We start from the raw sequence: 27241 nt of genomic DNA on the forward strand, positions 1-27241 counted from the left end.
TGTCAAGTTTAGACTTACAATCAGGGTTAGGTGCTTCTGCATCAGTGTTATTCACTAACTATTTCCCTCTGATTTTAGAAATAATTTATGGGTAGGGTTAGGTTTAGGGAACAGGAATGTTGTTCCAGGATCGACTAAATATGTTGACCAGGAAAGCGTCTAACTCTGCAAAATCAGGACGTGCCTGCAATAAAGAACTCTAAAAATAATTGTTTTCTTTCAAAATGTAGTATTCATTTCATAAGTAATAAATAAAAGTTATACCATGGTCTGTCTGAATATACGATTCTGGTTGGCTGGAAGGTGTGCAATAAAACCGTTTAATGCTCATGTAGTTCCAAGACAGTTTAATCATTGTTCTATATTAATACGCTTGCTTTATAGAAGCAAAGACACGCATACGTCACTCGCACTGTTTTCATCAAAGCACAAGTGTTCATATGGATTGTGCCATTTCGCCAGCTACATGAAATTGCTAACACGCACCGGAAACAAGCAAATTATTTCCATCAGGAAGTTTTCATGAAATCCAGTGCAATATCAAGAAGACAATGTTGAAGGACTCTCACATGATGTCTTTCACTGCAATGTTGAAGGACTCTCACATGATGTCTTTCATTGCATCTCACATGATGTGCACTGAAACATATTTTTGCCATGTCAAGTCATAGACGTGCCAGGATCTACTGCATGTAGGAGTGGGATTTACCGGCAATCTGCTGTTTCAAGACTTTCTGATGCTCAGGTCCCAATATAGCTTTTGTAATTCTTTCAAACTTGTGCAATACACTAAGTATTGCAAATCATTTCTGTAATTCAATGTGATTTCTTACATTTTTAACTACACAAAGAATATGGAGTATGTGACTTTTGTTTGACATTGCTTGCAAAATACATTTTACATCAAGCTTTTCCTTTTAAACACTCCCCCGCCCCCCTAAACTGAACAACCTTTAGAGGTAATGCATTTTGTAATAAATAAATTTAAAAAATACTGCCTATTAGGAGGATCCAAACTAAAGTCACAGACTCGCTCAAGCCCATCTTCTTATCTGCTCTATTATACATCTATCTTCTCAAGGCTGCAGCTAATGGGCAGTGAAATCACAGGCTTCCCCCAAGATAAACTTTACTCTGGCTTCTCTTTTTTTAAGTGATATGAATCCACAAATTTGGAAAGTGAGTGCTACGCTAAGCGTGGATCAACACTACTGTGGACTGCAAATCGTCTTCGATTTAAAATTTCCTGCTTTCCCTGACCCCTAGAAAGACTCCATTCACTACAAATGTCTTTTAGGGGCTCACTATGAAGAGAAGGTGGTCAAAATCCTTTAATACTCACAATATTGTCAGTGCACATTTTCAGTATAAGGGACAGCAAGGATAACTTTTGTTTTGGTTTGTGCACATATTAAGAAAATCTTTAGCCTAAAGCTTTGAATTTTTGCATCAGACACCTTTGACGTGTCAGTTGTCATTTCTTATGTCAATTAAATGTTTAAATTAATTGAGTTGGATAGAATTTAGGTAAAAGCACACAAAGGTTAAGGTTAAATTCAGTGGAATATGTGATAAATATAACAGTATAGGTGATAAAACAAATTAAGTGGGAAGAGATAACAGTTTACATTTAAAATCATCATCAATATGCAGCAAAATAGCTTAATATTTTTACTTAACTAAATATAAAATACACTAAGTACGCTCCTGACAAATATTATTGAAACTGTTCAAATTTTGAGAGGAGGTGAAGAATTGAATTTTGTGCACAACCAGATGTAGCTGTATTGTGGGTTAACTTTGAACTTAGCAAATCTCAAAGTCAAATTTAGACATACCCTCCTCTCTCCAAATCTATCCTGAGGAAATACCAATCATGAACCAGTCCTCAGAGAGCAAACTTTTTTTTTCTCCTGAAATAAAAAAGGATGTTGATGTGAACAATCAGGTTGGGGCCATTCTGTTCTGTATTTTCAAGCCCACTCTATTTATTACTTTGTCACCTCCCTCCCCTTCCCTTAACCACTCTCTCTCTCTCTGTTTTCGTGAGTTAAAGTGGCTCAGGCGTAATGTCAGGTCCCCAGGCAGATTTGGTCTCAGATTTATCCAGTGAAAAGCTAGGCTCAGATGTGGGTTTCCTTTCTAGATCAGAGAGACACGAGACTTCACGGTCTGCCCTCAACCTTTGCACTAAGTGTGTATGTGTGCAAGTGTGTGTGTGTATGTGTGTGTGTGTGTGTGTGTGTTCAGTCTTACACCCTGCTGAGAACTGACTCGGATGTAACAGCTCCAGTTACAGGTCCACTATCATTAACCTCCCTTGGCTAAAAGGTGACAGGTCAGGACCAGTTAGCATGACCCAAGGCTGGATCAGGTCTAAAGAAGGACCATTCTCATGCATAGATCATCCCTCCTGTCTGGCTGTCCATGCAATCACTGCTTTTCCATCTAGACAGCATGGGTGATATATTACCCATGTAGAACTGCATGTCAATAAGGGTTTATTCACACTGCACACAAATCTGATTTGGGTTTCATATCTGATCTTTAGGACTGAATGTCCACACTTTAATTTAGCAAATTATGAAATCTGTTCTGTTTGTTTGTAGTCAATATGCAGAGTATATCCCTCAGTTGTTATAGTAATGATGTAACTATCAACACAGAAAATAACCATTATAGGGGATGCATCGAAATGAAATTTCTGGCTGATACTGATAAGACGATTTTCATGTTATTGCTGATTTAAATTAGTATAAATTAAGTCAGCATAAATTAAGAATAAAACACACAAAATTATATTGATCATCTTAAATGCTAAAAGTAAATTTATGCATCACAACACTCAAAAGTGCTATACATTACATATAATATTGACTGATATATAGGCTTAGTGCATGCCAAGTTGTAAGTGGAAACTGAAAACTGAAAACTGTGATGCATGAGAAAAGATTGGAAATGTGCAAAAACTAACTCTGATTAAACCATTCGATGCATCAGAAAATGCTATCAAAAATGTGGTTTGGACCTGGTGTGTAAAAATCTAAGTTTGTTTGCTGTTCTGACTGAATTTGAGTCAAATACTCCAGAGTATCAGAATATTACTGCCTGTCTGAAGGCATACATTGAAAATTGGAGTAACCATTGAATAAGATGGTTTATGGCAACAAAAGTAACATTAGATAATGACACACGTGTTGATATTGCGTTCCACTGAGCACAGAATATGTGCTTATATCTAATGACAGAACAACAAGCTTTATGAAACAACACTATTACATATCAGTCCAGTATGCATTCTAAACTTGAAACATACCATGCATGCTTTTCAAACAGATGTCGGCATGATTAGCGTTCTAAGGTTGTTTACTTAGAAAAAGAAAAACAGGTTGTTGAATATCAGAACCGTGAAATAAAGCAAATTGCAAACTAGCCCTGAAACGGTTCAGTGGTAAACTACACATGTACAAGGTTCTCAATGTGTTTTCAATTACCATATGCTCAGTGGCATAAAACAACACATTCCTGAGAACAGAGAGGGGGGATAAAAAGGACTTATGATATGGTCCACGCGAGGTGATGCACTTGCACCTTGCGTAACGCAAAACAGACGAGTCCATTTAGTCTAGCAAGGTGTCAAGAAGATAATATATAAGCTAGCATAACTTAGAGAGCATGTTTCTAATACGGCAACACTGTCGTACACGTCCCTTGGCCGCATTGAGACAAATCTGCATTCCCACCTCTACAGTAATTCAACTGCCTGGTCAATAAAGCCCATATGTTGTTTGTTACACAGAGCTGATACGTTCTTTGCTGGGGGCTGTCTGAAGAGGTCTGCGGCTCAACTGATTTACATTTAAAAGGCTAAAGAGGTTATAAATATCCATTTTCCATATGTTAATGTAAACTACGCTACAAGGGATAGTCGGCCTGCACTTTGAATCATGTTAAAATGCCAAAATCAAGGTCGGCTGTTCAAACAAACACATATTTCACAACCTCTTCACTTTATTTCACTACGCTGAAAACACTACTTATCATACCTACAATAATGGACTGCTAAATGTTCCAGTAAACTATGCAAGAGATTGAAATCAGTTGTGTAACCAGGAGATATTTATAAAAGTATAAAGCAGTAAGTGGTGTATAGGTAATTTTATAAAGGTATAGGCATTAAGATATTGATTATGTTTACTGGAAAATCATCCTTTACACCTAAATCATCATATTTTCCACAACATAACCATGGTGTAATTAGTATTTTTGATACTCAATATTGTAAAAATTAACCTTTTTTGATGCGCTTGGACATAATGCACAAAATAAGATTATTCACAACAAATGTAGTCAGTTTTTGAATCATTATGCAACACTTGAGCTAAAACAAACTCAAAACATTAATACATTACATGATTAGATGAGGCACATTAAAAGCCTTAACACGGCCAAAATATGTTATTACATCAGTTGAATACATCCAAATTAAAGCGCTAAAATGCAGCATTGCTTGCTTGGCAACTGTAAACAGCCAGTTGAGTCGGGTTTCACCGTGTCAAAACTAAATAACTTCATTTGTCATCAATGAATTGGTCTACGTGGCAAAACTACAGGAATTGACGTTGTATACTATAAACATTAAATCAACAGAAGAATGGAATAATGGGATGGTGACTATACTATAAACAACAACTATGTATTCATTCATTCTATGTAAGTTATTTCTAGAGAAGTTTACTTTATATAACAACTAAGTAGTTTACAAGAAAGAGTGGGAAAACAATAGTAAAATCTTGAGGAACTAATGAAAAACAAAGACATATTGGCATGTAAAGAGCAACTGGGGGTCAAAAGTCATTAGGTAACAGTCTATGTCTGAATGTAGTGTACTGATGTCTGAATGTTTCTCCTCCTTGAGAGTCTCTACTTTCTTAACATAGTGAGTCATCAACTCCCAAACAATACAGAGTGAGAGAAAGCGGAACGCAACAACAAGCCAACTGCTGATAATCACTACCAGCCCTCTGCCATTTCATTGCACAAGCGTTGATAACACCAATAGCGTTTATATGCTACGTTACACTCTAGACCACACATCTGAGGTTAAACATGCACATTTTCTCCTTCACAACAAACAGCGGGAACGGCGAGACTTTGTTAACACCTTGAGGTCGAAAGCTGGATGCTTGAAGCAGACCACCCTGCGTTGACGCTCCTGCCCTTGCCTTTATCAGATGACACAAGTTTGAGCAGGATTTTTCCAAATATAAGATTAGATTCAAGCTAAAAGCATTCAAAGATGATCTGGAGTGATCTTGAATTAATCTGGCCTTAGAGTCAGATTCACTGAAATACTCCTCTTATTCAAGAACGGATTCAGAAAGAACACAGACCAAAACGCAAGACGTACAGCAGGTCCCCAACATGGGTGTTGACCTTTACAGCTGTAAACAATTAAAAACAGTGTAAGAGACAAACACACAGCAAATGACGTCAGCTGAAGTTAAAGCTGAACTCTCCGTCTCTAAAAAGCGGCATCCTCACATGCGCAGACGTTATACTGTCCCCACTTGCGTGAAAGCACGAAAGGAATGAGGAGATGAAGCCTGAGTGTGTCCAGGAAACCAAAACAACATATAACACACTTCCACAGCACAGGTCGCCCTAGGAACACATCTGCTTTTTCTTAAGCAATGCCTGGCTATGCAGGACATTGTGGGGGGATGTTGCCTCTTTCCTTTTCACTCCCCCTACCGCAAATCAATTTGACAGGGGATGGCTTAAGAAAAAACAGCGCTGAAACACATAACAATAAACAGTTCTTTTCTCCAGTTCTTCACTGAGGGACTCATGAGTTGCTTTTTAACATTTAACATGGTTCGATTTGACATGCAAAACATTTTAGATAAATAATTAAAGGCTTAGTTCACCCAAAAATGAAAACCCTGTCATCAATTAGTCACCCTCATGCCATCCCAAATCCTTGATATTTTCGTTCATCTCATACACGAGCACATCAGATATGGTAAACGGAAGATCAAATGTGCTTGGTTGATGTGCGAGAACCAATAGGGTTTGTTCTCGCACCAATAGGGTTTGTTCTCTCATGTCACACAAGCACATTTGAGCTTCCACAAGAACCAATAAGGTTCGTTTTTTCAAGTCAAGTGTGGTTGGCCTTTCATTTTCATGCTTATTGTGCTCGGTGTATGTGCGTTGATCAATGTTTATATGTAAATAAAAGCCTAAATTAAATCTGTTCATTATATAAAGTGACAGTGTCTCTTCAGAAGACTTCATATGGATTACTTTTAATATGTCTTTGTGAACTTTTTGAAGCACCAAAGGTTTGGTGAAATGGACTTTCAAAAGAGAACATGAGATTTATTCAGGTTTCATTAAACAAATCTTCATTTGTATTTCAAAGATGAAAAAAGAGAGGTTGAGTATGTGATGAGTTGGTGAACTATCCCTTTAACGCTGATTTATGGAAGCAGTTTGGTGTTAACCAAGATGCTTGAAATTCTGGAGACATCTGTAAACACCATGAAGTTAGTTAGTTATCATGAAGTTACTGTAGCTCAACTGTTATAACAGTGCTAGTGATGCAATTTTTCTTTCCTTGAATGCACTATACAGCACCAAATACACAATGCAAATGACTAACCAGCATAAAAAGACAAGTAAAAGTTGTTGACTAGTTTTCATTACTGATTTCATATTTTATTACTGACATAATGCCTTCCTTGCTCCATCTGACAGGAAATGTTTTACTAAACAAAGTCATCAAATGTTCAACGGCGGCACAGCACTGTATGTATGCTTCCCCTCCTGTTTGCAAACAGATCTCTGAGCAATGGCGTAACGTACTGGCTTCCAATGCCACACATGTGGAATCGATACGTTTCCTCCACACAGAAAGAGCAGTCGCTGTTTTTGCAAATAAAGCGTACATTATTACGTTTTTTCACTCTTTTTCTCTCCTTTCCTCTTAGTACGCGTGCCAATGAGTCACTGTTTAGCACACTGACTTCTGTCACGAACAGCGAATGGGCTAATCCTTCGTTCTGTGAGGGGATAAAATGATAAACATTTACACAAAGTATGCAAGGGAACAAGACAGAGTTGAAAACAGGGGCTGTGCTTCATTCTAAAAAAAATACTGAATGATAGAAAACAAACTCAGTGTTCCCATTCTATTCAAGACAGTATTTTGCAACTCATTTCCAGGATGTTTTATGCGATCAACACCTGTAATGTTTATGCAAACACAAATTGGAGGTTGAGCTTCATTGTGGTTCCTGACATGCAAAAACATGACACCACAGCACAGTCATGCCAAAAACCACAATATAGAACAATCGACAGTGTTATAGCTGGGTTTCAGTCACGTGATTATGATGAAGCGGGAAGGCGGGGCGATTTCAGATGGAGGGCAGGAAGTAAACATGAAGAATACGTCTATGGAGGAAACCGTTGCGGAGAGTCCGTATTGAGTCTAATTTACCTTGATCATTTAATGTCCCATTCCCACTGATTCTGAACGACAACCTAATGCTATATAAACACAGACACAAAAGAACACGTTGGCTAGCTAACATACCTTCGCTGCAGAGACACGGCATTAACAGACTCTGCTCCTCCCAAACCGCAGACGTAACGTTACGTTAAAAATCCACTTTTTACGGCGTTGTTCTGTGAGCTTTTTACATTTCTCACCTTTACGAATGACAATCTTTGGTACTCTATAAAAAACATTTCCCTTTTCTCGATTAGAACGATTGGAGCCGCCGTAAACTACACAAAACATTGATGGCAGATCCTCAGCTATTTCACTTCCTGCCCTCCATCTGAATTTTCGCGCTCTCGCGATGCAGCAGCGTGACGTCACGTGAAACCAACCTATTGCTTTTGTAAAACAGCATTAAGTCATTGGCAAAAAGATAAAAGGTGATAGTTTATTAGTGTGTAATTGGAACTCGCATTTCATGATACAAAACTTGGATTCCCAAAATCTAGGGAGCTCTCTTAGCTCATTTTAGGGTGTGTTCACACTTGGCATGTTTGGTTAAAACGAACCGTGGTGCGATAACTCTGTTAGTGCGGTTCATTTGAATAAGTCTGAACGTTGCCATCTGAATCCTGGTGTGCGCCAAACAAGCGGACCAAGATGGACCTTTTAGGTTCGGTGTTAAAAATGGCAATCTGACTAGGACTAAATGGGGTTTTTTTGGGGCCCGAACCAAACAAACCAAGCGACCCAAACTACAAGTGTGAACACCTTAGTCAAAAACAATGTATACCATTTAATGGAAATCAGATTAAAACAGCAGTTAGATACACATGTAATATGCTTAAATGATCAGTTCATATACATTCAGTTATGAGTTTATCAACTATGAGTTTCATGAAATTCTGAACTGAATGTACATTAAATAATGATTAAGTATTGCATAATATAAAAAAAATGCTAAATATGCTAAGCTGCATTACAGAAAACTTTTAAGCTGATGCGGCAAAAAAAAATTAAATAGTTTCACAGTTGATTCATTATCTTTCTACGTTTACAGTTCTCGCTGTGCGTCTCTGCTCAGCTCTATTCTCATTAGAATGATTCCTCTATCCTTCACTGTGACGGCAAGGGAAGATGCGAAGGCATCGGAGATAAAGAAACTGGGTTTAGGACTAGAGAAAAAAATATATTTCTGTCTCTCTCTTTATCTCTGGTGGCTAAAACTCAAGGTTGCTCTGTGTATCAAATTGCTTTTGATGATACAGTGTGATCCACAGGCAATATTGGTTTGAGTTTAAGCAAGCAATACATACTCTCTCACCCCTGCAGAACTATTGTAAGCCTTTTAAATGTGCATGCGGTTAGAGTCAGGGGGTTACAATCTATGTATTAACTCTAAAATGGTTCATTCTGAATATCTAGTTTTTTATCCATATTATAGAATGCATAAAATGCAAGTTCCATTAACCGTTTCGTAACTGTTTAGCTAATGTTTTGATCCAAAGCAGCTTACAATATATTAAAAGCAGAGATAAACTTTTGGTAAAAAAACTGCCAGTCATGGTATTTACTGAGTTAAAAATACCTGGAATCAAACCCATGAATTGCATACTACCAGCCTAAAATTAATTGAAACATTCTTTTTAATTTGGACATCTGATACAAATAACATAAATATAGGCTTTTTATCATTAGGCAACAAAATAATACATGTGCTTTGCAGCTCACTTGTCGGTGCTGATTAGTTAATCAAGTCTGTACATTGCACGGTAAGTTCATTAGGATTCTCTACTGGGATTTTCCTGATAAAATTCCTAAAACATATGAACAGGAAGTTCTCTGTCAGCCGTAACAATGGGTGGCCACACCACACTGCCGATATGAAAATCAATTTGATGAGCTACTGTACGTCATTGGGTGTGCAGTTACATCCAAAATACACACATTAGAGCAGCCACATATCCGCTGATGAGACGCTACTCAGGGCCAAAGCACATTTGGTATACAAAATAAAGGCAATATCTTGAATGTCTTGGATGATGATACTTCATCTCTTATAAGTTAACCTATTATAATATTATTTTAAAGAAACTTTTTAATTCAAATACTTTATCGATGTGACAAAATAGTTCAGTGGGATTAAAAATGTATTATTTTACTCTATTTGTATGTGCTACTGTTTTTTTTAGATTATTACCTCATATAATCTTAAAGGTCCCGTTCTTCGCGATTCCATTTTTCAAACTTTAATTAGTGTGTAATGTTGCTGTTAGAGCATAAATAATACCTGTAGAATTATAAAGCTCAAAGTTCAATGCCTAGCGAGATATTTTATTTAACAGAAGTCCCCTTTCAAAGCATACAGCGAACGGCCGGTTTGGACTACATCCCTCTACTTCCTTTTTTAATGACGTAACTAAAACAGTTTTTTGACTAATCTCCGCCCACAGGAATACACAAAAAAAGGGGGCGTGGTCTTGTTGCGCTCCCACGGAGAAGAAGCACTTCAGCTGCGCATGCATCTCCAATTTATGGTAAGAGGCGTGACCTTTCAGGGCAACGTGCGATAAGCTGCTGTCGAATCACAACACAGGAACCGCTGGCACAATCAGAACTCGTTACATATTTCTGAAGGAGGGACTTCATAGAACAAGGAAGTCATCAGGCCGTTTTTTGGACAGTGAAAACTGCGGTATACAGATAAGTAAATTGTGTGAAAAAAACTGTGTTTTTTTACACGCGAAACATGAACACATGTTATATTGCACACTGTAAACACAATCAAAGCTTCAAAAAAACATGAAGAACGGGACCTTTAAAGTGCAGTCACAAATTAGGACCAGTGTAAATAGTGTAGTGATGCATGATGCACGGCTCATACAGAAGTCACTTTAAAATCAAGCCACTTTCTGTTGGTACACTGGTAAACCACGTAAGCAGCTTGAACCCGTTGCAAAAACGACATTTTTCTCCATTACGCAAAATTTCCAATTGCATGGATTCCTACTAAAATGAAAATTTGACGAACAATGGTAAATATGACCGCACCTTTAGCATCGTTCTGCAAAAGAAAGTTTATTTTTAAGATATCCTTGTTTCAGTGTAATTATATATATTTAAAGAGATCGTTCACCAAAAATGAAAGTTCTTTCACATATAAACATTGATCATGCTTGAGCTTCCGTGTACCACAACTGATGTGTGAGTTGATTAATGTTTATGTGAATAAAAGCCTAAATTCAATCTGTTTATTATATAAAGAGATCTCTACAGTGTTATATTGATATTCAAAATGTCACTCTTATACCATTATACGTAATCAGTGATAATGACTACACATGGATGAGACAATAAACTGATTCCCTGTTCTAACTTAACTCCTTGCGCTACTTCTGAAAAAAGTACAAATGGATTTGGAAACAATGGTTTTCACATTCACAGACAGCCTCAAGCTGATGTGGCATGATGCAACGTGACAACAGTTGAGCACTGTGTAGACCAGTGTTAGTCTAACACTGACATTCTATTCTAACCTCTCGGACATTCAAAAGAACAAATAAATGAGAGAATATTGTAAACTTAAATATTTAACATGTTAAAACCCTTGACATAATTTGGGTTTACACACTTCAAAAATAGTGCTTTGGGAGATATAAAGGAGTGTGTACACTTACTCTGCTAGGGCCCTTCGTATGATTGAGTGCCGCTGTCGGTACACATCCAGTTTTGACAAACAACTGCAGGAGGTGTGGTTGGCGAAGCTTATGGTGACTGGCTTGGTCCCTTGCTTGATGGGAACTGTGATTTCAAACAACTGCAGAGTGAAAATAGAAGAAAGGTCACATTTTCAATAAAATACTACAGAATTACACAGACTAACTGCTGACGTAAGATGTGAGACCGCATGTAAGGTTACTTATACTTTAAGGAGTTTGCTAGATGTCAAAATGAATTGTGGGCAGTCAATTATATCTAAATCAAGATTAATGAATGGATTTATGTCTAAAGGAGTTGTGCAAGGAGTTGTCTTTCTGTGAAATCAGTGTACAGACACAACCACAACTACAGTCTGATCAAACAAACTGGTAAGGGGAAATGGGGAACTTGTGCAAGATAATTTGCAAGGCAGGCAAATAATGTTAGACCAATAAATCAAAACTTCCTCCAGCTATGGGGAAACATTCCAAGGAATTTATGTTGAATGTGCAATCGTGCTTGTAACGGGATTGTGCAGCTAAAATGGCCAAGTACATTTAGTTTTAATTTTATGTTTTATGTCATATATATCATAAATGACAAAGAGTCTCATTGTTGATTTTTTTTATGAGAATGATTGAGAACATTAGGAAAGTTGGTGTGCTTTCAAAAAAACTAATTTGCCTAAAAGCATCATTGGATCTGACTAATCTACATGATTCAATAAATTCCTTAATGGGACAGTTCACCCAGAAATGAAAATTCTGTACTCATTCACTCACCCTTATGTTGCTCCAAATGCATATGACTTTCTTACCTCTGTGGAACATAAAAGGAGAATTTCTGATAAATGGGATTTTTTTTGTTTTTGCTTTGAAGCACCATATGACTTGTGTGCTAGTACAATAGCATCAATGAACTTCGAAACCAATCGAAATTCATTGATAAACTTTCCCTTCAGTGAGCTGTGAGTGGTACCTCACCACCTTTAGGATAATTTTATGGTGATTGCTTTGTCTTTTTTTTAAGTTTGAAAGCTTCAGTAAAGATAAATGTAATTGCATGGAAAAGAACATGGAAAGAAAGTCATACAGGCCTGGAACGGCATGAGGCTGAGTCATAGATGCCATACATTTAATTTTGGTCTGTATTGTCTTGTCTACTCATCAAACTCTTATGTCTACTCTTCCACTCAGTTCAGTGTCTTTGACAAGAATAGTGGGTGCTATAGAAACCTTCAGCAACCAAGGCAGCAGATTCTTTCAGCAGGAAAAACAAACAAACAAGCTTCCAAACATTCTGGAATGTTAAACCTCCAATGTCAGCTCATGTTGGATTAACAAATCACTCTCAAGGCACACATAAATGAATTATTTCTGATGAGGAAGATAATTATGTGATATTCCAGCCCGATCTCATGGCAATTCGTACGAATTTTACGAGGTGGCTAATTCGTACTAATTCATACGACCTCACTCGTACAAATTCGTACGATTTTTGCTAATTCGTACATATTTTACGAGTTACCAAATTCGTATGAATTCGTACGAATGACCTACCCCTGACCCCGCCCCTAAACCTACCCATCACGTGGGTTTAGACAAGTCGTACAAATTCGTACGAGCGAGGTCATATGAATTAGTACGAATTAGCCACCTTTTAATCACTCGTACGAATTCGTACGAATTGGTCGTGAGATAGCGTTGGATATTCCAGTCTCCTCTGGTTGGCTCACTTCACTCAGCAGATATTCTTTTCTACCTCTCCTTGGACTCATCTTCTTCTATCCCTCTTAGGTACACAGAAGCATCATTTAGCCACTTTGTAAATGCATAGCTACAGTACATCTAAAGATCACTTCTTTAGCATTCAAAATCTGTGAAAATGTACTGTATCGGACTGGCATCAATCCAGAATGCACAGGCAATACAAAGGCACAATGTAAGTATAAGAAAACTATTTTTAACACCTAATGTTAAATCAAGAACAATGGAAACACTAACAAGCAGCTCTACTCTACAGATAGAAGATTGATCTGGTTAAATGGAATAGGGTCAAAAGCTTGTGAAATACTCTCTTTCTTTGATGTTTGCAGAACTCCATTATTTAGTTGTTAACTGCTTTTACCAGGACAAGCGATCCCAAAAGCTTCACTTGATCACTCTGTAAATCTGTCAGCCCACCAGTCTTGATGATAAAATGACTTTACTGCAGTATTAACAGTCTAATAGGCATGGGCATTACATATGTGCAGGTGAGACAAGGGTTAGATGAAACCAGGTCCATTTAATATGTTTTTTTAGATGACAAGCTAACAGATTCCCTTGTTACAGTTACAGTACATCACAGATATACACTTGATATTTTACTCTTGAAGTCTTGTTGTCATTACATTATATTGTGCTCAATGTCAGTATCGTATCAATACTAATACCATTAATTCAAAACACAACCATGTTCATCTGATGCATTTTTTACTTCTTGACCAGTCATTTTGTCATTGAAACCTGGAGCTTGTAATTTCATAATCCAAATCTTACTAAAATATATTGAAACATCTTCAGATTGCATCTGTTGTTCAGGCTTTGTGCCCAGAATGGGAGTGTTACATCTCTGCTGCAGTAGCGTGGACATGGAGGCCTTGACCTGCTCAGATGCTCAACTGGTGGGAGGGCGTCATGGTTTAAATCACAAGAGGAGAACCCATTGCCTGCTAAGGTCAGCCCACCCAAAATAAGTGGGCAATTAAAGGAGGCCTTCTTGTAAATAATTCACAGCCATGACCTCACAACCAAACCCCTGCCTTATCCACAACTTTCTAAATCAAAGCTGAACAGATCAGTTCTCTCTGCAAAGGGAAGTAGGCTTTAAAACAAAAGCAGACACTTTTATTCAAAGCAGTAATGAACATCTTTATTGAAGATTATCGAAGTTTACAATTAAATTAAATTTAAAAAGGTGTTGGTTAAAGGTATGAAACGAAACAGTTGCCTACATATATATCTGTATTTGATACAATGAAAAAAATATTCTAGATCTGTATTCAGAAAGAACCAGATATGGGCGGGGCTTAAACTGAAAGTGTCTCAAATTTAAAAGACAATCCCGTTTTTAGAAATAACTGCATTTCATTTATAGTATATTTATAGTTTACATTAAATAACTGTATATATCTCTTAATCCTTCTGTTTTTGGAAAGTCAGTCAAATAAATATTTATCATTCAATAGATTTTTTTTTCATGTTGAAGTCATTATTCCTGCATTCCCCAATGTAAATATTAAAGGGGTACTTCCGCGCTGGCAAAATGGACTTTCAGTGAAACTTGGCTGCCTATGCAGATGAAAAGCAAAAATAAACTGTTTGAAATCAGTGCTACCTGACTAGAGAAAACAGGAAAATGTACGCGTACAGGTAAGAAAGCTGCTGCCATAATATTACATTTTACCATAATGCTGTTTAAAGAGTAGACAAAGTACAATACATTTTTTTATTTATAAACCTACCCTAACAATAACTGTTCTGTTAATAACCCTCTGTCGATCCGACTGTCAGTGGACAGGGATACAAAATTGCGGAAGTGTAATCTGTAGTTTTCACAAAAGTCCTGAAGCTATCAAAAGTCTGCCTAATGACACAAAATTTTTACAAAAAAACTTGAATTTCTCGGCCCTGGTAAACGCCTGCATCAGCCAAATTCAGTTTGCTAATGTAATGGGGTAGAAGGCATAGGACTACAAATCAGTTGGACTACAAAGCCCATGAGTCAAGGCACTATAAAAGGAAATCAAACTTGTTGGGCTTTCTCTTTGTGGTACCAAGTGTTAAGGAGAAGCTGTGTGGTGTTTTTCAAGGCTGTGTATAATAGCAGATGAAAAGACCATATGATTAATGAGCAGCATATAAATGAAATGTGAAGGTAAGTGTTGTGATTTATTATGGCTAAAGTGAGTTGTTTAGTTTGAACATTTGTATTTGCTTTTTGTTGTAGTGTCCTTCTGGGAAACGGGTTGATTGGTTCCTCAGAGAATTAAGCAGATACATGTACGAATACAGGTACTGACCTCAATTGATTCGGGAAATTTGGTTTTAAGCTTTTTATATTGTAATCTGTTTTTTTTTTATGTTGAATGGTTTTAAGTGTTTTTTTATTTTTTTATTCCTGTAGATACTTTATAGGGCAGTCATGAATTGTATTTTCTTTGTTCTTTACAGATGATGCATGATTGCGGTTTACTTTTTATTGAAAACATTGGTGGCTTAAACGGGTGTCTGAAGAGATGACTAAGGGTGTATTCACACCTGCCTTGTTTGGTTCCATTGAATCGAACTCTAGTTCGTTTCCCCCCTTGGTGCGGACCTTTTGGGCAGGTGTGAATACAGCAATCGAACTCGGGTGCGGACCAAAGAAACGAACCGAGACCCAGCTGAAGAGGTGGTCTCGGTACGGTTCCAAACGAACTCTGGTACGGTTCGTTTATGGTGTGAACATGAACCGACCCAATTGCAAGAAAGCACTGCGCCTTTGAGTTAACAGGCTTCCGTAGTCGGAGATTTTGGCATTGGTTTGTGTTATTGTTGTTCAATATGCGCTGTCTGGCCACACGATACTGTTGCGCGTCTTTCTGCGCGTCGTGTGTGCATCATTGGAATGGAATGAATGAATGAATGAGTGTGTGCATCAGGACATTCACATACAGAGCGTTCTCTTTAGTCTAATCGCGCATAGATGCAAAAAAATAAAGCTTTTGCAGTTCATATAATGTAACGATAGTTACAATACAAGGATGATGCTGCGTTAAACTGGACAAACTTAATCGCAAGCGTTAACATTGACAGCACTTGTTAGCAGTATATACAATATGAATCTCATTATTTGAATGTGTGAACATAGCCCCTCTCTATGAATGAAAACTTATACCTTATCCGTCTTCTGCGCAGTTTCTTCATACTTTTGTTTATACAGAATAACACAAAATTAGTAAAATAATAAATATTGCAGTACGAAATATCTCCATGCTGAGCCTTTTTTGCACTTCCTGATTTCCCTACTTGAGAATCCTTGTCCAATGAATGGACGACCTTAGCACACGTGTGGTTTTGTTTACAAATTTTGGTTCACTTGCAAAAAGAGCAGTGTGAAAGCAAACCGTACCAAAAAAAATAAAAAAAAATTGGGTCCGGACCAAAGCAAGTGACTTATCGGCATAGGTGTCATTTACACTGGGGACGCTGGGGACATGTCCCCACCACTTTTTGAAATGGCTGATTTTGTCCCCACCACTTTTTGAAAGCATTTGGTTAAAATGTTCTGAAAAATCAAGCGAACCAAGAAATGTTAAAGGTTTATTTGCACAAAATAAAACATGCAATGCAGTTTAGATACAGAAAGAAACAATGCACATTGTCCAAAAAAGTAACTTAAACAAAATAAACTATTACTGATTCTAAAATGACCCAAAAACATGCATGCGCCGATCAGTAAAGCCTGGTTCACACGGCAGGATATTTAGGCCGATTTTAGCCCCGATTTACCCCTTCCGACAATCTTAAGGATGCTCCGATTATCGTAAAATAATCTGATCAGATATTCCTGCCGTGTGTGGTGTGTTAAGACTCCTCTCGTCTGCTCGGAAGGACGCCGGGACCGCTCAGATCTCTAATCGGGGATATCCAACACGTTTGATTTTTTTGGCCCCATTTCTCCTCGTGTGTGGTGTCCCCCGGGGACAAACGAGCACGCAGCCTGTGGAGCCTACTTGTCCGGTGGGGCAATTAAAATTCTCTTTTACTTGTCCATTCAAAAAATCCAGTTGTCCCGGACAAGCGGACAAGCGTTAATGTCGAGCCCTGTAGTATGGTGCAGGGACAGTTACATGTGCAGTCGACATTGTTGAGGGTTTTAAGGCCTGTTCACACCGGGACGAATTTCGCGCGCTGATGTTTAACGCCTCGTGACTAAACAAAGGGCGCCAATGTGAGTGTGCACACCGACACGAAAAACGCCATGCGTAAAAGCGTCATTTTTTAAAAAAGGTTTCGGGTTCGTTTTTTTTGTTTGACGCGCCACGTCAAAAACTATCCGACCAGTGAGATTGGTTCTTTTGCTCACGTTTCTGGAGCGTCTGAAGTTACAGTAAAACACAACTTGGGGGCGCTCACACACAAAACGGTCTTGCCGAGCACACATACGCAACGGCGAAGAAGATATACGCCAAGTAGCGTCTACACTGCCGGGAAGAAATAAGACGAGGAAGATGCAAGGCCAGATGAATGTGGAGCTGCTGGTGTCGGAACATAAAGAACTATATGACAAACGCCACAGCGACTACAAAAATCTTGATAAAAGAGAATGTTATGGAGTGGTATTGCAGAGCAAATGGGCGCCATCTAATGTCAGGGAATGAATTTGCATGTTCACTCGGCTCATCGTCAGCGAAAATCGCTTGAGTGTGAACACAAAAAAACACGTTGAAAAACGCTGACGAATAACGCGCGCCGATATTGTTTTTTTTATTTTTATATTGTTGTATGTTTTTTTCATCTGATCTTTTGTCCCCACCACTTTTCAACACAAACTGACGCCCCTGCTTATCGGACTTTCCTGGTGTGAATACACCCCAAGGTTAAATTGGGTCTTGCATGGTGAAGTGGCAAAGTGATTTAATGTGTGAGATTGTGTTTTGTTTTGTTTGTTTTATTTGTTTTGTTTATTTTGTGGTTCCCATTTCCTTATAGATGGTTTACTTTGTTAAGGTGGGGGGAATCATTTATGGTGGTTTGATTTGATTACTTTTGGTTTGGAGTGAAATTGTTTTTGTTTGATCATCTGTGATTTGAGTGTGCACTTATTGGCAAGTAATTCCCGTTGGATAGGATTGGGAACCATGTTGTCTGTACCTGTTAAACTATTGTTTTTTTATTTGTTTTGTTTCTTTTCAATTTCCTAATACCCAACGTGCTACTCTTTCTTAAAAGGATAGTCCACCCAAAAACTGTTCCAAAACTGTGTGACAATCTTTCTTCTGCGGAACATAAAATATATTTTGAAGAATGTTGTATAATAAACTGTTATATTTGCAAGAAACACACTGTGGATGTTGCCCTTTTCGGAGTTCTCCTCTCTTGTGGATGATGGGGTTACACAACAGATTATCATCCTATGGCCTCATATAGGTGACGCCATATGACATTTCGTCGAAATCTTAAGCACATGGCATCCTTTAGCGTCAATATAACACGCACTGTAATGGGTAGGTTTAGGTCTGGGGTAGGGTTACGGTTATGACGCCTTGCAGTGTTGTGCCTGAACGTGTTCAATGAACGATAGTTCATGAACTCGTTCATATTTAGGGCGAACGTGAACTGAACGTACTGAATTACTGCCTGATGAACGTTACTGTGAACACGTTCATTCTGGTGTCTGTGAACGCACGCTCTCTCAGTTTAACTTCGCTCAATAGGGTGCCAGATTTCTATGGAGCCTTCCAGGCGAAAACCCGGCTAAAACACACGTAAACAGGCCTTAATATGTAGCGAGAAAAAACACCCAATCTGGCAACACCAGCCACCAGCGTCGCTCCGCCGCATGATTCATCAAAACAAAAAGCAGCATGAGCTCGACAAAAGCAGCGAGTGAGGAGGCGTTGTATGATCATTTTAACGAGTTGACAAGGTTGGTGAGGATGGGAAAAATCTTACATTTCTGTGCAAACTTTGCCCGTCGATAAAATAATTGCTGTCTGTGGTTGTATATGGGCTGTGGCAATAATTTAAAAAAAGAAGCTCGCAGCAACATATGGAAAAAAAGAACTATGAACTAGTTCATTTTTTGAAGAATGAACTATGAACTAAACTAGTTCATTTTAAAATTTGTGAACTGAACTTTGAACTAGTTCATGTAGAAAAAGAACTTTCCCAACACTGACGCCTTGGGATCTGCGTCTCATATTGACGCTAAAGGATGCCATGTGTGTAAGATTTCGACGAAATGTCAAAAGCGTCACATGTATGACGCCTTGGGATGAGAACGGGCTGGATTACACTAACATCAGCAAAATTACACTTTAGGGTCAGTACTGCTCATCATTGGTTCAAAACAGATTTGTGGACACAAACACATGCTGAAAGAGTCACTCACCGTCTTGCTGATGTATGAAGTGCTGATGTTCACGCACTGATGCTCCTCACTGTTACAGCAGCCCCCACATCTGTAGACAGACACGCAGGGTGGTTTATAGAAGGTGTTTGTAGCTGCCCCAAACTCTTTCCCCACATCTAAACAAACTTGGCGTGGCATGCACAGGGTCTTTCTCCACTCTGTCTCAATACCTGGAGGAAGCGCAGCGAGACAGGAAGAAGAGGCACATTAAAAAAAAAGGCCAGCAGTGAAATACATGGATTTGTATGCACTGCAATTATTGCAGATCATGGTCTGACACATTCTTGGCATCCTAAAGAAACTTTTTGTCAGGACTGTCAAAAAGTATATAAAATTCTTGGCTTTAAGACAATAATGACAAAAAACACTGCCAGCACAATCTGTGCCAGTGTTAAATTAATAGTCACTCACTTTTAATAATTTCAAGATTGATGAAAGCAGCCGCAAAGGAGGCCTCCTCCGACCTTGTTTCTGTGGAGCTGTATTCTCTGTGAGGTAAGCGCGATCCAGCCTTGGAACGACACTTCAGCATGCTCCAGTAGCTGGGGTAAACTATCCTCATAAGTTCATCCACGCTACCCGCTGAACGTAACTGCTCCACCAGGTCTGGCTCTGAATGCTCCTGATAAGACACAGAGAAACAGAATAAAATTGGGGAAAAGCAGCCTGTCAGCTTCTTCTACAAAGAATTCTTCACAATTCTTCTGTCACAATTAACTTTTTCTTAGGCAAGGACACAATTTAAGAGACTTGTTGGAAATACCACATACCTGAAAAATTACTCTTTCTTAAAAGGATAGTCCACCCAAAAACTGTTCCAAAACTGTGTGACAATCTTTCTTCTGCGGAACATAAAAGAAGATATTTTGAAGAATTTTGGTGACCAAACAGTTTTGGTTCTGACTGACTTCCATTATATGGTCAAAAATTACAATGGAAGTCAATGGAAACAGAAAATGTTTGGTAACTAGACAGTTTTGGTTCCCATTGACTTCCAATGTAATTTTGGTTCAAAAACTGCCCAAAAACCACACATTTTTGTCCACGAAACTGTTTGGTTACCAACATTCTTCAAAATATATTTTACATTCTGCAGAAGAAATAAAGTTAAACAGGTTTAGAACAATATAAGGATGAGTAAATGATGGCAGAATTTTCATTTTTGAGTGGACTATCCCATTAAGAGGGATTCTATACCAGAGTAACACTTAACAGGATAGTTCACACACAATTTTTAATTCTGTCATTTATGTTATCAACCAAACAGTTTTGGTTACCCATTGACTCTCACTGTATTGAAAAAAAAAGATTTTTTCTTTCATGTTCCAAAAAAGACATTCATACAGTTTTGGAAAGACGAGAGTAAATGATGACAGAATTTTAATTTTTGGGCAACCTATTCATTGGACAGCAGCATGAAGTTACGCCTACAGTTACACCAGAGCTATATATCCTGAAGAGGGTATGATCAATGTGCTGGACAGAACTACTGCAACAATTAAGCATATATTGTATAAATCCCAAAGCAACTAAGAAAAAATCAATTGTTTTTATGTTATTTTTATTGCATGTTTCAATCTCTCATTGATTTAGAAAATATGGTTTGTGACTCTACTCACTGAATCAATATTTGTAGATCTAATCTGTGATAATAAACACATGTGATTAACTTTTCCATTGTTTTATCATATCACTAGACAGTTATAATGGCCAACTGTATGCCGGTAACATTTTGTTGTATTTAATCATGCTGACACTACAAATCACTATTTACTCATGAGATGGGTTTTTAAAATGAATGTACCACAATCAGACAGATATAGGTAAATCTTTCCCATGTCAAAATGTATGAATGTGAAGAGTGAAACTGAGACATGTAAATCCTGCTTTAATGAATGGAATGGTCAGAACTCAATGGTCTCGACTCAGCCAATTGAAAGTATTGCTTACTCAGTAAGCTGATGGGTGCGATCCAGGGTTGCCTGTGAAGACGGAGCCATGTCTGTCTGCAGCAAGAGACACCCTAGCACACGCAATCAAACCCCCAAAGTCTTGACCTCCCCACAATCCGCAGCAGAATGAAAGTTTGCAAGAAGTGTGAAAACACCAACGGCGTCTGAAACAGCCTGAAGTCCCTGATGGAAAATGATACTGCTGTCTGGGACATTCCAGGAAACATGCCCAGTTTACCCACATAGCTGATCATGGCTGTCGATAAAAAAACACCCTCCCCCTCTTGTAGAGGTGTTAAATTTTTTTAGAAAAAAAAAAACCACTAGAAATTGAGCCTCAACAGAATTCCCCTTTCCAGAAGGCCAGTCTTTGGTATTGGTCCCAGCCACTCTGTATCACATTTGACTGGTGAATAAACACTTTTTTTCTTTTTCTTTATCGAAATCTCATTAGGCAAATCACCAAGTTTACAGCAGACAATTCATTATATCAAATGGTAGGAAATTAGCTTTCTCTTACTCTTGCATTTTGCTGTAAAACTTATTATTTACATAAAATACTTTTTTTGGGGCCGGATAAGTACAAGCAATGCTTTTCTAGGCCTCCCTACCTAACTCTCTTTCAAAGGAGATCTTCAGAAAAAACAGGAGCTTTTGACAATTTTTTGAAAGTATAATCTTGAAGGCCATTTTTCTTCATGATACAGGACACTTCGCTGTGCCAGAATATATACAAATGTAACCATTTACATGAAATATGACTTTAAGATTGCATAGTTTCAAATGTTATCATAAAACCTTTGACATAGTAGCTGAACAAGATTCTAAACCCACATCGTTACCTGCAAACATTCAGTTTTACCGCATACCAAGGAAAATAGCTCTGATCGTGGAAAGAGGAAAAATATAATCCTTGTAGGAAATGACCGCTTCTGCATTGACTCCCTTCTGTTTATTCAGGAAACCCAAATACCACAAAAAGAGTATGAACAAGACTTTTGTATGTGGCCTCTTCCATGCCTTTGTTTACAGTGATTCCTGAGATAACACACTGGTCTGTTTCCTACCAGAAACAATGGAGACTGAGCAAATTATGTGTGGTGCACAGAACACAGACACATTCACACGTGAGTCAGGCCCAAACTTCAGGTTTGGTCATTGTAAAAATGCTAATACAATGCCCTATTTTTATGTTTTAGTGGTAACTAAAAAAAGACACTGATGGGAGAACGATACAAATGGGAACCATGAAGTCTGAGAGCACTTGACCCAGAAATGCATTCATTGTTTTACTCTTGTGATCTAATTCATAATATTAGGGATAGCTTTATTCTAATATTACAAAAGAAAATCTATTTTAATGCATAATAATAAAAATAATAAATGTACTAAATTATATTTCATTCACATTTACCAGTCAGACTCAATATCAAATATCATGCTAAATGCACATTTAATTTCATATAAAGATCAAATTCAAATTGCATACAACTAATTGCAGCTATTTTTATTACCTTTTACTGGTGAGTCGGAGTGAACAATGCCACTAATAGAGATCAGGCCAAGATCAGGATTTTCATTAAATAATACATTACATTTCCGTTTGTTTTTCACCAAACCCTATCATATACCCCCATTACACTTGGAATATATGGCATGATACCATTCTGTGATACTTTTGCATCTTTTCTTAAAAGCTTGATGCTGGTCGCTAATTCACTGCCATTATATGGACGAGTGCGAGTGGGACATTTTTAAAATTTCTCCTTCCGTGGTCCGAAAAATGAAGAACGGCATATTAGAACAACACCAGGTTGAGTAAATTATGACTTAATTTTCATTTTAGGGTGAACTATCCCTTTAAACATGGTTTAACATTTTTAATGAAAGAAAATACACAGTACATCTGATTAATCAAGTTGAAGGGAGAATGGCGTCAATACAAGATTTGCATTTGGCCCCGAAAAGCAGTGATTCATGGGATGTAATGAAATGATGACCTGATGATAGATGCATACAACATCAGTGGCCAGCCATGAGCCACATTGTGCCGTTAACCAATAAAAAATACTTCACCTTCACCAAGCTAGAAAGTATGTCTCATTGAATTAACCACAATAGAAAGCAGCTGGGTTTAACACTTGGGACAGGATGCCATCTCCACTTTAACAAAATCATTGGATGCCACATACGCTCATAATAATGACAATGACACCATCATGACTGCCATTATTTTAAAGTTCAAATGTGAGTCAACAGTTTGATGGCAATTATAAAATGTGCATCATAAGACGAATGCTCATTTCAGACACCCTGAAGCAACACGTATTCCCTTGATGGCGTAGTGTTTCCTGAAGCAAACCACAAAACTGACACAATGACACAAACAACTAGATCCTTTTTTGGCAATGAGGTTAGAGTTTATCCTCTAAGCCGATACCAGCATCCGGAGCTATTTTGGATGAGGTTTCTGGAAGGCACCCTCACCGAATGAATTCCTTTAGTCTGAGTCAAAAGGCTTAATATTTAGGCCAGGTTTATACAGTTCCATTTCCATTACAGTCACCCCATACTCCTACATTAAAGCTTAATCAAAACGTCAGCTATCACAACTTCATGATTTATGAGTTCACATTTTCATATACTCCTTAGATAAAGATAACTAGCTTGTTGAAGATTATTTAATCAAAAATTGATCGATGTATTTGCGAAAATACAGTTGTTTCAAATGTGTTTCAGCAGCAAAATTGACAATTTCATGATTTCTACTTTCTTACACAGATACATTTATTTCATAGCTAACCATTCAGAAAGAAATTTCTGCTACAATTTTATTGCTACAAAGGCCTCTCAAGTAGTCAATTGTGGTTTATTATCTATAATGGGCAGTTATGCAATTGTGAAGAGAGGAACAGACAGTACAAGAGATTATAATCATAACAGTGCTTAACCAGATTGCTTCTGCACACATAGGTTATATTTTCAAGTAAATAAAAGACACTTTAGTCAAATAAAGTCAAAGCCATTATTGTACTAAATTCTACTTTCAACACAATGAAAAAAAAAAAATGCTGTCACTGGGGAGTATTACAGACTTCAACACAGAGCATAACACATGCTCACTGAACTCAGGTGAAACATGGCCCCCATCATGGACATTATAGCAGTGGTGCATATGCACAAGAACACATGTTGCATCTGTTCCAGACATACCTTTCATCCTCAATATTGGACTCCAGAGAGCAGGCTTGCGAATGGTGCTGTGCTCACTGAACTTGAATGATGTCGTTGAAGTCTGCTGGGGGCATGTCTGGGTCTACGTTTGCCAACACTCAGGAGGAGAGTAAGAGGATCTGAAATATCATTAACCCCCTAATGATCTCCTAGAAACCCTAGAACTAACTGCAAGCTTTGAGCCTTTGACCTAGGGAGAACCAATTCCTTGGAGAATAAGTCTGGCCACAAGTCTGAAGAGTAACTGAGACCCTCTTCAACATCCAGGCTTCCCACATTTCAGACAAACAATCCTAATCTGTCACGTTTTCCTAAAGCAATTGAGATGCTCCCAAAGGTAGGAGGACTGCACTATGAAGCTAATTAATTCTATATTACGGCCTCTCGTATGAATCTAAACCAACCGCTGGATTCAGTACACACGCTAATGCACATTTGCATGCGCTCTTGAGACCAGACCATCCGCATGGAAATAATTTTTCCAGGCTTTAGCCTCGTATCTGTTGGATCCATTAATATGACTGAGCAGCATTGGATACAACATAGAGCACGTAACAACAGAGAGCACGGCCTATGTCTGAATCAGTCCATTCAAAAACCAATTTGCAGTATAAACAGTTAAAAAGCTCCACGTTGCCTCGGTTTGCATTACAGTGTTTACACTGTTTTGCGCCATTGCTAACTACGCCAACACTAGAATTCTTTATTTTTATTTTTTATATCAGTTTTTAGATTAATTTGGCTCTGAATCTCAGCCAAAATGGAAAGTCGTGAATCATGCATAATAAGAGCAGGAATGTGCCATTTTGATTTTATGTTGACTTTAAGAAATAATCTAGAGATTTGTCTGAGTCCCATAAGAACCTCTCTTCGTTTTTTAGAAAGACTTGCTTTCTGGGTCTGATCCGTTTCACGTGTAGAGGCAGGCGTGTGTCAGGATGCAATTACTGTGCACTTCTGACGCGTACTTGGTTAAGGTTTCTGTGGTGCAATAAAGCTATTAGCCTGGAGGGTTGCCCACTACTCAATAAGACCATAGGGATATTAGGTCTAATGTTCTGTAACCCAAATCTTGAGCTCTCCAAAACATAATAGAGCTCTGCATTAAAATCCCAATGAAACTCCCTGTAGACAAGTTTTTAAAAAGCTACAGATACAGTGGGGGCAGGAGGGGTTCTTGTTTTGGCATACTTAAAGCATTATATGAAGCAAATATCCTGGCAGGACAGAAACTGTCAAGAGTGACATTAGTAAGGTTTAAGCAGCATCCACTCAGCGAGTATTCATAGGTCTTGGCATGTGGATTACACAAGTCTTAAGAAAGCTTTAAAAGATTAGTTTGTCTAAAAATGAATACTCTATCACCATTTACTTACCATAATGTTGTTCCAAACCTGTATGACTTTCTTTTCTGTGTTAAACACATAAGCGGTTAATTATCTGAAATTCCAAGCTGCCGTTTTTCTTACTACTGTTTCTGCTCCTAAACTACTTTCACTGAATGGAAAAGAGCAGCTTCGGCATTTAGCTAAAATTTCTTCTTTTGTGTTCAACAAAATAAATAACACATTTTTGGAATACACGAGTCTGAGTAAATGATGACAGAATTTCATTTTCCCTATTCTTTTTGTAAATACAATGCATTCTATTCAAATATAAAGACCTTTAGGCACCAGAGAAGACAACCTACACACATTAACCTAACAATACTAAGTGTGACACACAAAACAATGCAAAATAATAAGGACTCCACACATTTGTAGATGTACACACACATTTAACAATAAGGACAGCCATTTGTAGTGGTGTCCGAAACCATAGTGGACGTTATCGCGTGCACTCATTCAATCCCACAATGCACCGCAATAACAAATGTACAATGATGTACGCTCAACGGCTAGAGAATTCCCATAATACTTCACGAGTTCACACTTACATATAATTTAGAGTGGATAAGATTTAATGTGTATTTGGCGTGCTGTCCGGGTGGAGGGCTCCGAGCTCGGAGTTTGGCCCGAACCCAGAGTACTCCCCCCTCTGTAAGTGTTTAGGACTGGAAGTGTGGAGAAGGGGCGGTGGAGGGATGCTGCTAAACTATCAATGGAGTGAGGTGAGATTGCTGAATCTATATATACACCTCTTATCATTGATTGCTGAGTGCACTCCACTCGTGTTAATTAACTGAACGTGCTCCTCTCGAACTTTGTTAATAAAACATCATACTGTGAGAGTTGCGCACTGAATTAATTCCTACATCTGACCAGATGTCACCCACATCTGAATCATCCATCCACTTTCCAAACCGCTGGTCCAATGTGGCTACAGCGTAATATCATACAGGTTCAAATTCCCTTTTAATTGGATATTAAATCGTTTAATTAAGATTTATACTGTCAAGTTCAGTTTAGTTTAGTTTTGTTCATGGACTTTCAGTGTGTTTTCATCTGTCACATGTTTCTCTGTTCAGTTTCCCGCTACTCATCCGTCTCCTTGGTTACCGTCATTATTAGTTCATGTGCGTCAGCTGTGTTTAGTAATTATCTTCGTTGTGTTCACTACTTAAGTTGTTCCATCTCCTGCACTCCTTGTCCAGTCACCGTAATACCTACACTGTCGTGTTAACGTGCGTTTTCCTGCTTGTTACCTGATTCTTGAGTGTTATTATTAAAGTGTTGTTTGGATTTCA

At 38.1% G+C, this 27241-nt stretch overlaps 1 protein-coding gene across 1 annotated transcript in view; it reads right to left on the reverse strand.

Moving 5' to 3' along the window:
* Nucleotides 1-27241, reverse strand: part of vegfc (vascular endothelial growth factor c) — a 48007-nt gene that overhangs the window by 15912 nt on the left and 4854 nt on the right. The window contains exons 2-4 of the mRNA XM_056271816.1: nucleotides 19781-19991; nucleotides 19349-19539; nucleotides 11188-11327 (exon numbers count right to left, since the gene is read on the reverse strand). Of these exons, the coding sequence (XP_056127791.1) occupies nucleotides 11188-11327; nucleotides 19349-19539; nucleotides 19781-19991 (542 nt within the window). The remainder of the gene's footprint in view (nucleotides 1-11187; nucleotides 11328-19348; nucleotides 19540-19780; nucleotides 19992-27241) is intronic.

This window comes from Rhinichthys klamathensis, unplaced genomic scaffold, assembly GCF_029890125.1.
Source record: "Rhinichthys klamathensis goyatoka isolate OS25496 unplaced genomic scaffold, OSU_Roscu_1.1 h1tg000325l_1, whole genome shotgun sequence".
Taxonomy (NCBI): Eukaryota; Metazoa; Chordata; class Actinopteri; order Cypriniformes; family Leuciscidae; genus Rhinichthys; species Rhinichthys klamathensis.